This window comes from Eleutherodactylus coqui, chromosome 2 (genome assembly GCF_035609145.1).
Source record: "Eleutherodactylus coqui strain aEleCoq1 chromosome 2, aEleCoq1.hap1, whole genome shotgun sequence".
In the NCBI taxonomy this organism is placed as follows: Eukaryota; Metazoa; Chordata; class Amphibia; order Anura; family Eleutherodactylidae; genus Eleutherodactylus; species Eleutherodactylus coqui.
The window spans coordinates 193,791,793-193,806,966 of NC_089838.1; the positions used below are offsets into that span (position 1 = coordinate 193,791,793).

A 15,174-nucleotide genomic window follows, 5' to 3' on the forward strand; every position below is an offset into this window, starting at 1 on the left:
ACCTAGTAGGCGTCATCCAGGTCCCTCTCGCTGGTCTCCGAAGCTCTGGCGCTCTTGCTTCAGTCCTCAGCTGCTGACAGAAGATCGCTTTCTGGTAATAGGGTTTGTAAACCCCTCCTCCAGCAAGTGATGGCTCTGACTGGTTCTGAAGCGCCGCAGCTGAGCCAATCAATGCAGTGCTCGAAGAAACAATCACAGCTATCACATGTTCTGTTTTTTTAATGTAGTGTAGCTGGGGCTTATTTTAGAGGTATGTCTTATTTTTGGGGAGACACGGTAACAACTGACTCACCATACTTGTTTGCTCTGCACCAGAGGAGGAAAAGTGCAGAAAGAATAAACACAAAATCCAGATGTTGACCTTGAACAGATTTGAGCTTTGAACTCCAACACGGCAAGGCAGCAATGCTAACCACTGAATCACCACACTTTCTTCTCCCTATTCCAGAGGAGAAGAAGATGGAGAAGAACAAGAATAATAGACACAAAGAGAGCCTACAAACTCCATGCAGAGGTTGATGATAATCAGCCATGAACCTTGAACCTCAGCGCTGCAAGCCAACAAAGCTAGCCACTGAGCCAGCAAGCTTCTTCCTACTTCCTCCTCCTGCTTCTCCTCCGGATATTATTATTCTTCATCTCCTTCTTCTCTTTCTCCTCATATGCCTCCTTCTCCCACTCTTCCTTCTTATACTTATTCTCCTTATTCTTTTTCTCCTACATTTTCTTCTCCACTGGAGGAAGAGGTAGAAGGAAGGAGGAGAAAGAGGAGGAAGAAGGAAAGAGGAGAAGGAGGAGGAAGAAGGAAGCAGGAAGACCAAGCATTGTGGCTCAGTCATTAAAATTGTTGCCTTGCAGTGCTGGGGTCCTAGGTCCAAATCTGCACAACAATAACATTTGCATGAACTTTCTATGTTCGCTTTATATTTTTCGATCTCCTCCAGAGAAAGAAGCTCAAGCATGATGGTCCAGTTGTTAGCACTGCTGCCTCACAGTGCTAGAGTACTAGGTTCATATCTCTCCAAGTTCAATATCTGGATGTTGTTTTTATGTTCTCTTAGAGTTTATTCTTTCTGTTCTTCTCCTCCTGTAGAGTAAAAAGCATAGGTGTTGTGGCTTAGTTGTTAGTCGATGCAAGGGTGGACTAAGACCCCAGTACTAAAAAGGCAACAGTGCTAACAAATAAGCCACATTCATAGAAGAAAAAATACACACGCACACATATGTTTTAATTGTAAAACAATTTTCTGGTGATTATTGCTAAAAATTGGGTTGGGATGACCCAAAGTAATTTTGCTAAAATTGGCCTGATTTTATTGCCCCACCGATCAAGACGAGCAACACCAGGCCAATATAACGTGCTTGGAATCCACAGGAACATTGCAAAGCAAAAATCCACATGGCAGAAACAGAATCCTGACCACATCAGCTTTAAGGTACCTTTACACAGAAGAACTATTGTCCAAGTAATTGCTCAATCGAGTGAATGCAAACCTCCATGAAAACATGATCACCAGCAGGGTGACGAGCGATAATTCACTTACTAGTTACTAATCGTTTTGTTTCCGCTAACATAAAATAGATTAGTCGGTTGATACAAAGTTGTCTGGTGTAGTTGCAGTCATTCATATTTGAACGGCTTGCAATTGAATTTGCATGGAGATCTGCCCTACAAATGATATGTTGGCAAACAATTAAGGAACAAGTGCTCTGTGTAAAAGCAAATAAGCAACTATTTGTACACTTCAGCAACTTTTCTAAGCAACTATCCGAAGAATAGTTACTCAGTGTAAAGGTACCCTTAAGGTGGGTTTACACAGGACGAATGTTGGGCAAACGATTCCCGATACTCGTCCCTGTGTGTGCTCGCTCCTGTGCTCCTGCACGGGAGCTAGTAGTGCTGGCTCGCTCACAGAGCGGCCAGCAGGTGGGCAGGGCAGCTGCAGGAGATTTCTCTCCTCTCTCTCCCCCCGCCTCTCTGCATTGACTTAATATAGCGGCCATTCAGTACTAAACACCTGCTACTTACACTGAATGATGAGCCATCAGCTCATTATCCATTGTTTACGCTGCATAAACGATGAATGATGAGCTGATCGCTCATCATTCAGTGTACTTAGCAGCCGTTCAGTATTAAACGGATGCTGTGTTAAGTCAATGGAGAGGGGCGGGGGAGCGCCAGGAGAGAAATCTCCTGCAGCCTCCCCACTGTGAGCTAATGATACTAGCTCCTGTGCAGGTGCCTGGGGGCTAGAATGTACGGAGATGAGTGTTGGGCATCGTTTACCCGACAGTCGTCCCGTCTAAAAGGGCCTTTACCTGCAGTATTCATTGCACTTTTACTAGCTGAATAGAAAGAAAACAAAAATTGTAGCAACATTTTAATCTTAATGATCAAGATAAAGATTTCAGCACTGATATAATGAAACAGTTGTAAGGCAGTTGTCATATAGAATGTAAAGTATATTGCCAGAATATTATTGTGCTTGAAAGAAAACTGCAAAAATCTGTAACTTTGATAATTAAAAAAAAATCACAAATAAAACTGCTAAAATGTCATTGTGAATTAAAGTTGTGTTTTCCCATCTGCCTAATGGCAGCATAGGATCCGGTCACCACTGCCACTAATACGTTTTAGTGCAATTCTACCATGGCACGCTCCTTAGCACAACTGACATCTGATCTATTAGCCTTATCTAATAGGGTGATAGGTCCCTCTGTTCCCACACCCTGCAGAAGGTCTGCTGTTTTATACCATTCCCTCTAATCTGATTTGCACTGCATGGGGGTGCTGGGTCATTCCTTCTTTTCTTCTTTAAGAAAAGCAGTAAAGTTGTGACCAGAAGTTCTGGCTGTACAAAGTAATACTTTAATTCTAGCTGGCTGTAGCTGCTCTCAAGAGTTGTTGTGTGAAAATCTAAAAACAATGAATTTCTAGTGCAGCAATAGGGTATTGCTAAAGGAACATCTGCTAACGGCCATTCAGTCATAAAGAAACGCATTGTCTTTGTGCAATGTGAGTTTACAATACTTTTAACCTTCTCTCCTTGGTGAGGGCAAAACTTTACCTTATCCTGAAATGTTATTTCTTATCTCCTTCCAGAACCCTATGAGCTGTCAAGGTTATATAGTAGGAGGGAAACAAAGTAATATTTACTAACACAGTGAAACTTTTATTTACCACAGTGTCTAGTAATTGTTACAATAAATCAAGCAAATTGAATCATTTCCAAAACTTCACTATAAATGTTGCTTCGTGGTGTCTAGTATTTTTAATTATTTCTCTGCTCCCATTTGCAATTTAAGGAGGTTTCCACTTTTTCAGCTGCTCTTACCTCTGTATTCGGTCTGTGTTTTGTGGGCCATAATAGGGAGCTAATATAAATCTATGTATCGATTCACATGGCATATTTTTCCCGTCCGTTTTTCCAAAATGCATCGTGACCTATTTTTGTTCAGTTTGGCCCTCACATAGGTATTATTAACTAGTAGGTAGATATAGATCAGTATTCACCCAGCTAACACAGATCAAATACTAATGCAATACTAATGACATACAGTTGTATTGTCATCTGTAACACATCCATATTAAGGATCTGTATTAGGACTTATTCAAACAGCCATATATCGACTGGGTTTTCACACCCCGGTTGATATACGCTGCCCCTTTGATGCATTGGTTTACAATGCATCAATGCAGAAGGGTGTATCTCTGCAGCATAAAAGCGCCCGGTCGGACGCTCACACACCGCCGCCGGCAGCCGCATTGACTCTCATGGGAGCCAATGACAGCTGCAGGAGAAGGAAGGTGGGAGGGAGTTTAGCAGCCTGACTGCTAAACTCCATCCCCCTTCTCTTCTACTCTCCACCCTTTGCCGCTAAGCCGTGCTCCCGTCTCAACCCTACCATTGCAAACAGCGGCAAGGGGAGGAGAGGGGTGGGAGCTCAGCACACTAGTTCCCGCCCCATCCCGCCTCCTCTCCTTGCCATCGGTGGGGGGAGGGGGGAGACAGCCCTTCCCTCCCCCTCGCCGGCTCTCTGTGTATACGCCACCCCGTTCTTCACACGGTAGTATATATTGTCCAGCCATTTTCACGGCAGGCCAATATACGCTCGTGTGAATAAGCCCTTAGGGACGTGTTACAATATGCTTGCCTGAAACTGGCTTAAGTCATATATTGCTTGTTTTCCGTGTCACGGTAATCTCATGCATTCGAAATCCTGCCCATCCCCAGCAGCCAATGGCAACATGATCTTGTTGTTACCACAATGTTACACTATGATTATTTCGAAGCACGGAAACCTAGCCTAATTTACATTAGCAGCATAGCTGCGATCAGTGGGAGATACAATATATACTCATTCTCCATAGAACTAAATTGGAGATACAGAAATAGTCAACTTACATTTCTAGAGGGCTCAAAAACGTGCACTTTAAAAATGAAGAAATTAATCTTTTTCATATAAAAATTAGTGTGCTACAGTATATACTGCACAATGAATATAGTAACAGTGGACAATAGAGAAAAGGCAGATTTAAAGTTTCCCAACAAACAGTTGTAAGTCCATGTCAACACCTTCTGGTGTCAGCTGATAAATATTTCCACAGCTTCACACATTCGCCAGCCTGTCATTAGGAGAATCTGATGGATAGTACATGTATCTACAGCCTGGCTTTTGTTACCTTCATGCACTGCCACACTGTAGAAATCTGACCTGAATTTTGAAATGAGGAATCCCTGCACCCCCCGATGCAGTTCCCATCAAGAGGCCTCAATCCTAACATTTACTAGCTACCTAAATCTGTGCTCATAATGTTAGGGTATACATTATTACCTTCAAAGTCAACTCAGTCCAATCCTACATTATCCCTTTGAATAAACCGATTTCTATATGTACTACATGGTGGCTGCCCTGCAGGCTGCTCTGTAACCTGCAGTCCTTTAAATTAGCAGCCCGTTCTCTGTTGGGCAGCCTTGTTGGATTCTATGAAATGTCCTAATATTGCATACCCATTACTTAAAATGAAATTTGGAGCTCCCCTCTATCAATACAGAAGCTACACACCACTACAATAATATATACAACATAACTAACATCTACTTGTTATAGAGCATATTGACTAATATAGCAATGATATGTGGCTGCTAGAGCAATTGTTCATGACCGCTACACTGTCCTATATTTGGTAATTGTGTTCATTTTTGTATTACTGTGTAAATGTTACCTTGTATTTGCTGATGGTAACATTGAAATACTGCACATTTTATGAAGATTCTCTTTGTCAATCCTGTGCATCATATAAAAAGCCATTCATATTATTACACAGGTAGAATGCCGCTCATTAGAAAAATAGTAGAAATGATAAAGAGTGAAATAAATGCAAGGATGATGCAGATGAGAAAGTCAACAGTAAGCCAAGGATAAACAGATCAACGGATAAGAAGACACAGCAAGCTCTGGGACACAGACGTTTTATCTCTGTCTTTGTGCTATTCCAACTCGCTGATAAGTATGAAGTTTAATCAAATATGCTAATGATAGTCTATTGGGAAGATATAGACTCGGTTTAACTGGCATGTCTGAGGTAGAAAAAAATATAGTGTTTTCCAAGCTCATTATTCATTTTGCATCATTACTAATTTACAATAAATAGAACTGATGGCATCCTGCTTCAAACAAAAGCCTCACCTGACATTGCTCATGATTCCCACCAGTAGTATCTAAAGATCATGCAGTACAATAAAGCCCCAGCAGCTAAAGGGTCGTCCCTCCACTAACACCACCATAGGTGGCTATGAAATGAATAACTAGAAACATGTTAAGGGACCTCGGTAACACCAGAGGGAATATACAGAGTGGTTATCATCTCCACACTTTGATTTCCTGGTATAAACACCATGAGCATTACTAAAGTATTCTGATTAGAGCAAGTTAAATTGGATCACCATGAGAGTTTGATATGCGGAAAAACATTGAACTGACTGTCCAACAAGAAAGACATTGTTACCATGGATCTGACTCCTGAATGTTACTTTGGCCTGTTTACTCTTGGAAGGATTATTGATTTTGTGGAAGAAGAAGAAGAAAAGCTGTGAAAAAAAAGCATACAGTGAATCGGGAGAGAGAGAGTTGTCCGACAATGTTCTAATATTGTATTTTTAATCCAGCATAATCTGCTACTCACTATATGTGATCATTACTATAGTCCTACTTTTATCCTAACGACCAGATGTTATACATACGAATGCAGTTTATAAAAACTATTGAATTAAGGGAGAAGTTTAGTGTTTCAGATTACACTTTTGTTTTCGGTAGAACTGTATTTATGGTAATTGATCTTTGGGTTGCACCAACGTGACACGACACGCCATTCACTTGATGGTGGTCGGTGGAAGTTTATGGATCTTCTAAGATATCTCTGTCCTCATGCAAAACTCACAATTCATATTTTAGTTGTATAAACCTGATTTAAGCCTTGGCTTTCATCTCTCTGTTCTAGTCAAAGCCTTGTAATGAGACATAAGCAGATGTTTTTCAGCCAAGCCATGCAGCTTCTCACATAGTTCTACGATCAACCAACAGAAGCTGCCATCCAGATGACAAGGTTATTCAGGGAATTCTGGGGACGATAACTGTTAAGCCATGTATCTGCTCACACATTTCTATGTGATTTTGAAAAAAGCCGCAGTCCAGATGACGAGATATAACCAGAAGCAGCAACTGAAGGGTTTCCTTACAATAATGCAGAATTATCTTCTCATAGTTTGTACTATTCATGATTACATTATTCAAGATTAGTAGCTTTTACTTATGTTATGACACTTACTAAGACTGCAATATAGTCCATTATGGGTCTAGTAATGGTGCCGGACACTTGACTACACAGATGTTTGTAGGAGGAACGTCGCTGATTGGGTGAGCTTATCTCCTAGGAACATCAGTGGCTTGAGCTGCTCAAATTCTTGCAGAAATATAGAAAGCACTTCTACAATATGGAAGGGAAGTCTAGATAACTTTCAGGACTGGAGGCTGAAGCTATGTGACTGAAGCAGGGTATATCTGCCGAGTATTATTCATATCCTTGTATATTGTAGGATCAAGCAATGTACCATGCGTATAGTCCTCTGTCCTTTCACGGTCAATTTACCTTTATAGGTAACATGAAAAGGAGCCATAATAAATCTTAAAACATAATGACACAGCCAATTCCTGGCAAATACTCAACAACATGCTGGTTTGAATCTGCACACATACTATTTCTAAGAGACTGCATTCAATTATATTAAGGAACAATTATAGAAACCTTCACACTGTGGGCAGCAGAGGAACGAGCACACCCCGTGGTTTTTCATATGCAGCATTTATTAATGTGAAAATCTGATTGTACATTTTAATATGCTTATATTATGTCTCAAAAACACATAATGAAGTCACTGCCTCCATATCTATGGTCTCTATCGCAAGCTCACGTGCTGAATTCTATGGCCCTTTCATCTATCTATAGAAAGGGTTCTGTGAACGATAGCAAGAATACTATAGCACTTCCATGACATTACCCACCCCCAGCTTTTTTCTACAGGAGTGACAGTGTGTAAAAAATGAGCTCACGAAAATGCTCTAATTTGTCAGAACATGATTGTAGGTTGCAGCTAATTGCAGAGACATACCGTGATCCCTGCCTATTGAAATGCACTGCTTGATTCTTGAATATATAGAGACTTAGGAATCCTACACCTTTCACAGCTCCCATGGGGCACCTTGTAGATGACAGCTCCGTGAAAGTAGTTAGAAGGAGACTTCTTAGCTCCCACCCAGCACGCCTGCCTATAAAACTCTTTATGGCTGTACTGATACTTCTGCAACTACAGCAACATTGTAGTGTATTGTCAGAAATTGTGCTTCCTTTGGCACTTTGTGTGATTTTGGAAAGTGCACTTTTACCATACACATGGGTCTCTATATTCATCTATAAATGTCTTCTTTGACCTATATGCACAAGGGTGATGATCAAAATCAAGTGAATGTACGGTGTAGATACTAGGCTCTTAACAAATGAACTTGTAATTCTCATGTTTTATAGTAGTGGAAGGTAAATATAGTATAGGCTGAATAGCAACTATAATGGGTGTCATTACAGATTTAACATGAGTGGTATGCTGATTTTATTCCAATTTATTTCATTAATTGACACTGTTCTACAATTTTTTAAAGTTTATATGTTTTTTTTTAATGTAGACACTAATATATCAAGGTTTGGAGCTCATGTGTTGCTAGACACACTCTCACCCTTACAGCCAACTGCATGGACAAGTTGACATGTACAAATCTATGTATGTTGCTTATGCATATCCACAGTACGTACTTTGTTTCTTCATGTTGTAAGCTGTATGGGTCAGTGTATATACCGACATACATGAGATCCCCAAACATTATCAATTTTAAAGTTAATACATTCCAAAATTCTGGAATATTTAGTTTTCATTACTTAGACGGGCATTTTATACACCAATCTAAAAAGAGAGTACCACTGAGAGAAGTGCGCCAAATTTATAAAGAGGTACACACCTCTGAAACTTGACATATGACTAGCCAGTCTCATGTGCAAGACTGAAATATACATAGATTTCAATTATAATTTATGCCAGTTTTTGAAGCAAATTATGATAAATTTGGCGAGTCCATGAGGCTCAGCCTTTTTTGCCAAGTGCTGCCCACTTCTAGAGAAGTGTAGAACAGAGTGTGAAATGGCCCCAAAGTTTAAAATTTTATTGGTAATATGGTGTGCCCCAAACTTTGTAATTTTTTGCAACTTCTATGCACCATTAAACTGGTATAGGCACTTACATAAATCACTCCCCTTCCCCTACATGTCCAAGGACACTTAAAGCAACCCTGCTGTCATTCCTCTATGCCAATGTCCATCCAATAGGTTCAAGATCCTATTTTTAGCTGTTCAAGATGGCCACTGCAATTTTCCAGCTACCTAATATACACTGTGGACTGCTCTCTGATTGGCCAATCAGACTGCAGGTATAATGTATTGGTAGTCTGACACTATCAATGCACTGTGGGAATTAAGTAGTCTAAAGATTGCATCAGCCATTTTGGACAGCTGAAAACGGGACCCGGAACCTGTAGATCAGAGGGGCATCAGCAAGGTGATATAACTGTCCACTCTGATCTCCGGACAAAATTTTTGTCCCGAAACTGGAGGGTCGCTTTAAAACCTTTGTATAATTCTCTGGAATTCCAATAGCCAAGAAAATTATAGGACACTTAACAATTTGACTGAAGAGAATTATTAAAGGATTCATAATTATAATTTTTATGTGGGTATTTTAGGTGGAAATGCTCTTTAAATGATGAGGTTTCGATGTAGTGGCAGGGTTACTATTTTGCACAATTTTTTATCAGATTTCTTAACTGCTAATCTCAATATTGCATGTACCTTGCTTCATTACAATAAAGGCGATAGAAATAAAAAAAGAAGAAAATGAAGAAAAACATTCCTTCTTTAAATGACGTTCAGATAAACTGACAGCATCAACATCTGATGTGAAGAAGGAAACATACATAGGTAGAATTTTCCAGCATAAATTCTGTCAAAAATAGTATTAACCTAAAAGGTGTAAATTGGCTGGAGGATGGTCAGTGATTAGTAGATACTTCATGAATATAAATCATGCTTCATGAATATTAATCAAACAGTTGTGATGACTCTCTACTACTTACTAATTAATTCTGTCCACATTTTGCAGAAAACTAACCTGTTGTAGCCCACTTATGGCGTAATTAACTAAAATAATGAGTTGGCAGTGATATCACAACGGGCTTAACGCTAGCTATGCCCTTTTGTTCTATTTTAATAAAAGAAGGGAGCAATCAATATTGAAGAGCCCCATATATATACCATTTGTTTGTGATGGAAACATACGTTCTTACATATTCTGCAGTATTTCTGGTGGCTTTCTGTTATTTTAACGGTATAAATTGTTCCCGTTCTACCTGAGGCCACACTTTGCTGCCTTCTGTAGTCTGTACTTTGTCCCTTGCTTAATCAACGTCTTTTGTTAGAATTCAATCAACTCTGGTTTGTAAAGTCACATATAATAGTGTGGACTCCAGCCAAGCCTACGAACATTGTCATAGTTTCCTAAGTACAAGGAGCTATCAGCTATAAGTGTATTATGACTTCAACCACAAATGAAATGGTGAACATAATTACCCAATCTTCTCTTCTATCCTATGTTTCTCTCTATTTTCTGCCTGCTGAAGAAGGTAAACCTTCACCACCCCATTTGTAAGCAACATGCCTGTTATAAATCATGCTTGCTTTGATATACCTATACATGCTTTGTCCATCCTATTTAATTTTATGTGAATACGTTATCTGAAACACCTAAACGTAAAGGCCCATTTACACGCAACGGTTATTGCTCAAAATTTAATTAAACAAACGAATTTGAGCGATAATTGTTACGTGTAAACGCGGGCATCGTGCACTTTTAGTTTGATCGATGATTTTAAGGTGAACTTAAAATCCATTGTTCAGCTACTGGTGATAAAGCAAACACCTTTATCTGTCAGTAGACTGTATGCTGTTAGACGACAGGCTGTTATCTCTGCGGGGAGGCTGCAGTTAACATTGTATTCTGCCAACACAATGCAGCTCTGCGTCCAGCTGGGCTTGTGATAAATCACAAGCTGGGCTCTGCAAACAGCCTCCGGAGGCCCTTTTACATGCAAATGAAGATGATATAGTGTTAATGGCCATTAACACTTTATATAAAAAGATTGCTAAAACTTTTAATCTTTCAATCATTTGAAAGACTATCTTTGCGTGTAAATGGGCCTTATGTTGAAATAAGGTGAAAAGAGATGGAAAAGATCACCGATAATTTTGATGTAGTTCATATATATATATATATATATATATATATATATATATATATATATATATATGCCTTCACAAGCTGCCCTCCAGACGTCTGTTGTATAGATATAGGTGTATGCAGTATAGAGTAGAGAGGTAGAGAGGGCTAATAACAAGTATGAAAAGAAAGTACTTGTTTTTCATGGGTATTGCTGCTTGTTTACACTGTATATTTGCCATTACAGGCTAGATAAAATCTATCAAGATCCAAACGACAAGATGATCGTCTGGGTGATCCTTCCGCCTTGTTTAACACGCTGCACTGCCCAAAGAGAAGGGGCGTCTTCTTCATGTTTCATTATCCATTGGAGTCCTTTGAGATCCCTTTTTTTCTATAAACTTTGGCTCTTCTTTTATACTTATATCTTATTATCTACGCATTAGCAAGACCAAGGATATAAAGGGGCATGCATCTGGCTGGTTATAAATTGGACATTATGGATTTGTAATACCAAGTCCCATACAAACACCCGTGTGGTTGCTGCTGAGATGTGATTCACTTTCACAAAGTCAATTAACCTTTCTACTGTGATACTGAACAAGCCTACTTGTAACATTCCCCATGCGTCAACATCTCTTATCACACATGACAAGAGGTCTATTATCCTGAAATCATTTTCCTACCTTCAAATGCTAATGCATTTCCTCTGAAGTACCAAAACTTTTATTACGTATGTTTTTCATAATTGGTCCAATATGAGTCATTTCCTGACACTCATATTCCGAACACCAGTACGTTGATCCTCTTGTTACTTTTTTGGAGACTTTTTCGTAATACAGTATTTCATTATAATTTTTTCCTTGCTGTCAGAGTCAAACGCATGACATACAAGTCTCAGAACCAAAGATGGATTGATAGACCCCCAAACCTAACATTTGCAAGGAAGTGATTCAAATAACGTATTAAAAATGAATGCCAAGATCTAATTGGTTGCCATGGACAGCAACACAATTCCTTAATATTCAGAAAAGCCTCCTACTGTGTGCAGAAAAATCCCGGATAAATAATACTATAGCAATATATTCCATATACTGCTGCTCATCACATTCGACTGTAAATTGGCACAAAAAGGCATCACTGATGTATTTTTCACTTTAGTATGAAATTAAGTGACAACAGTTGAAAGAAAAAAAGAACATTGTATATACAGGAGAAAAGCAGCAGAGAAAATTCTTTCTTTTCCTCTTATTTGTGAGGCAGAAGAAATACCCATTATGACAGGAAGTAGCTCATTAGACAGCAGGTCCCGGCTTATTACATTTACAGTTATGACGATTTGTACCAAAAGTAGGTCACAAATAAATCAGAGACATCCAACGCTGTGGTGTACAAGAAACCATTTGCACAGACATTTACATGCTATCATTTGGGCATAGCAAGCAATTTCTTGTTCAAATGCTCTTCTTGTGAAATCACATGCTGTTTTATATAAAATATGCATAAACTGTCCTCCTCATTCTTGTGACTACTATACTCTAATGCTCGATTAACAAGTAGATATGTCACGCTTTACCGCAGTCATGTGCTTCTAATACATGGCTCTGCTAATAAAACCTACAATGTGATACCACTTATTAATAGTCACATGGCTGCAGCATGTTGTTGCCAGAACTAGGAGGCGTATATTATATAATTAGTGACATGGAAAGACATAATATGCTCAGTGGTGGGCAGGGGTGTTTGATTATACAGAATCACTTCATGTTAAGGTTGTTCTCCGTATTGCAGAAATTGGGGCAACATATATTGGGTATAGACCAACTTTCATTTTCATGGGCATACTGCAGGATAGAAAAAAAGCATAGCCACTCGGTATGAAATACGCTCCCTGTAAAAAAAAACAAGCACCTAGAAGGAGTTGTTGGAATGGAGTAAACTTTCTCTGTGTGATACTAACGTTGATATATGTGATTACAATATCAGAGCAAAAGGAGAATCTATTGTGGAAATCTGACCCCTTGAAAGAAAGCTCTAGTACCCTCTTGTACTGCCTCTAGCTTGGAGGCAAGATGTTGTATGGGTGGGCATGGAGGCATACAGGTTCTATATCATATCCTGTGGTATATCGCTCCACATTTGCTGTAACTGAGCCTCTATATTGTGAAAACTTATAGGCTGTTGAAGTTGGTGTCCCAGATGGTCCCATACATGTTATATTGGTGATAAATCTGGTGACCAGGCAGCCATGGAAGTGTGGCAATGTTGTAGAGGCATTTCTGAGATACCCTTGTGTGTGTGGCTGAGCATTATCCTGCTGGAAAATACCTCTTGGAAGCCACCTTGAGAGGCGACACATAATGGCTGCAGGATGTCCTGAACATATTGCTGAGCTGTCATTGTCCCTTGTACCACTACTAGGGTTGACTGACTGTCATATTCAATGGCTTCTGAGACCATCACAGCAGCAGTAGGGGCAGTGTGCTGCTCCACTGCCAAGCGCTCTAGGTCTCCAGACATGAACACGGCTGTTGTCCGTGCCCAAACTTAACCTTGATTCATCCCTGAAGACAACCCGGTTGCATTCCATAGCAGTCTGGTTTTGTTGTTCACGACACCACGGTAAATGAAGGCAACGGTGGGTGGGTGTCAAAGGCAGTACACATAATGGACACCATGATACCAAATGTCCTTCAGCCAAGCACCTGGAAATGGTTCCAACAGACACATGGGCCTGAAATGATGCTGCCACCTGTCTCTCGATGGCAGATAATGAAACAGTTACAGCTGCTCATGCTTGTTGGATGATCAAATGATACTCTCTACTGTAGGTCTGTCTAAAGCATCCTGCGCCCGATCGACTTGTGTGCATGCCCTCACACATCCACTGGTCCCAACATCTCTGAACAGTCTGGTCAGAACAGCCCAGGTAGTGGGCAATTCTTTAATATAATCATCCAGCTTCTCACATCCCAATAATGCACCCCCTCTTAAAATCTATTAATTGAGTGAAATCTCTTTGATTGCATTGTAGAGGCACGTTTCGTGGTCAACAAGCTCTACAGAAGCAGAAAAAAAGGTCGTTCACACACAAGTAGCCTCTGAGTGCCTTTTTATTGGCCAAGAGTGGAACCACTTTTAGGGCCTCAGATGGCAAGACAGTTCATCTAATCACGCCACAACTCTAGTCATTTGCCTATCTGCCTGAGATGTAACTGCATGCCGAGTTTTTTAGCAGAATAATAACTCCATTTAGGTGCTTGATTTTTTGACAAAGAGTGTAGATACCTACAGGTTTCCCTATGTGGAAAGCTGGTTTGCCAATCGAAAAAACCCTTTAAGATTTGGTTAACAAAGATTACAATATTGATGGATAATCCCTAGACTAGGCCATCAATATTAGACTGGTGGAGGTGAACACTGAAGAGATTGTTGTGTAACCCCCAATAATTATTAACCCTTTCCAATCCACTGTCTGACGTCTGAAGACATTATGATTTAAGGCTGTACAGCTCCGATGTTGGAAGACATCCTTTGGGGTTCTCTTACTGTATATTGCCAGCCTTTCTGCTGTGGGAGCCTATCCAATGTGTCACCTCATGCAGTACTGGCTTTAGCCAGCAGATAGCACCGTTGTAAAATGTCAGAAAAAGAGTAAGCCCCCTAGGAAAATCGGGATACAAATTGGATTGGAAAGGGTTAAGCAAGAACAGCTCCATAATATTGTTATTGGAGGTTTCATGTGTTACAGCTAACAACAGCTTAGTCCCATTCAAGAAAATGGAACTGAGCTGCAATGCCAGGCACAGTCACTAACTACAGAAAGTACAAAGCTGTGCTGGTAAATAACTAAGAAAATACAACATTCGCTGGAGCTTTGCAGCCCCTTTACTCAGCTGATTGGGTGCCAGGAGTCAGACCCCACCAATCTCATATTGATAAATCTAAAAACCTCTTTAAATTGGAGCATTACATGTGCCCATCCCTTTATTGATATAGCCTTGCTGAATTAACGAACTTTACAACTGATTAAAAGCAAATAGTAATCCTACCTTTTTGAGTTTTCCGCTTTTGGTCCCCACGAATGCAAGTGAATGATTTTTATACACATAGGCTATGATGGAAGTCATCCTGTCCCGATCCTCTGTAAAGACTGGGTACCCTCGAACCATTTCAGATACTCCCAGTGGGGCATTCATGTCCAAACCACAGAAGTCATCAGCAATTGTTATTAGCTGTAGAAATAAAGAATGACAAATACTAAGTTATTATAAAGACTACAGACTAATAAACAAAGGGA

General features: G+C 39.9%; 1 protein-coding gene across 2 annotated transcripts in view; it reads right to left on the minus strand.

Annotated features, from left to right (window-relative positions):
* Positions 1–15,174, minus strand: part of PLXNA4 (plexin A4) — a 683,798-nt gene that overhangs the window by 546,937 nt on the left and 121,687 nt on the right. For both annotated transcript variants that reach the window (XM_066592134.1, XM_066592133.1), the window contains exon 3: positions 14,927–15,109. In XM_066592134.1, coding sequence (XP_066448231.1) covers positions 14,927–15,109 — 183 coding nt within the window. The remainder of the gene's footprint in view (positions 1–14,926; positions 15,110–15,174) is intronic.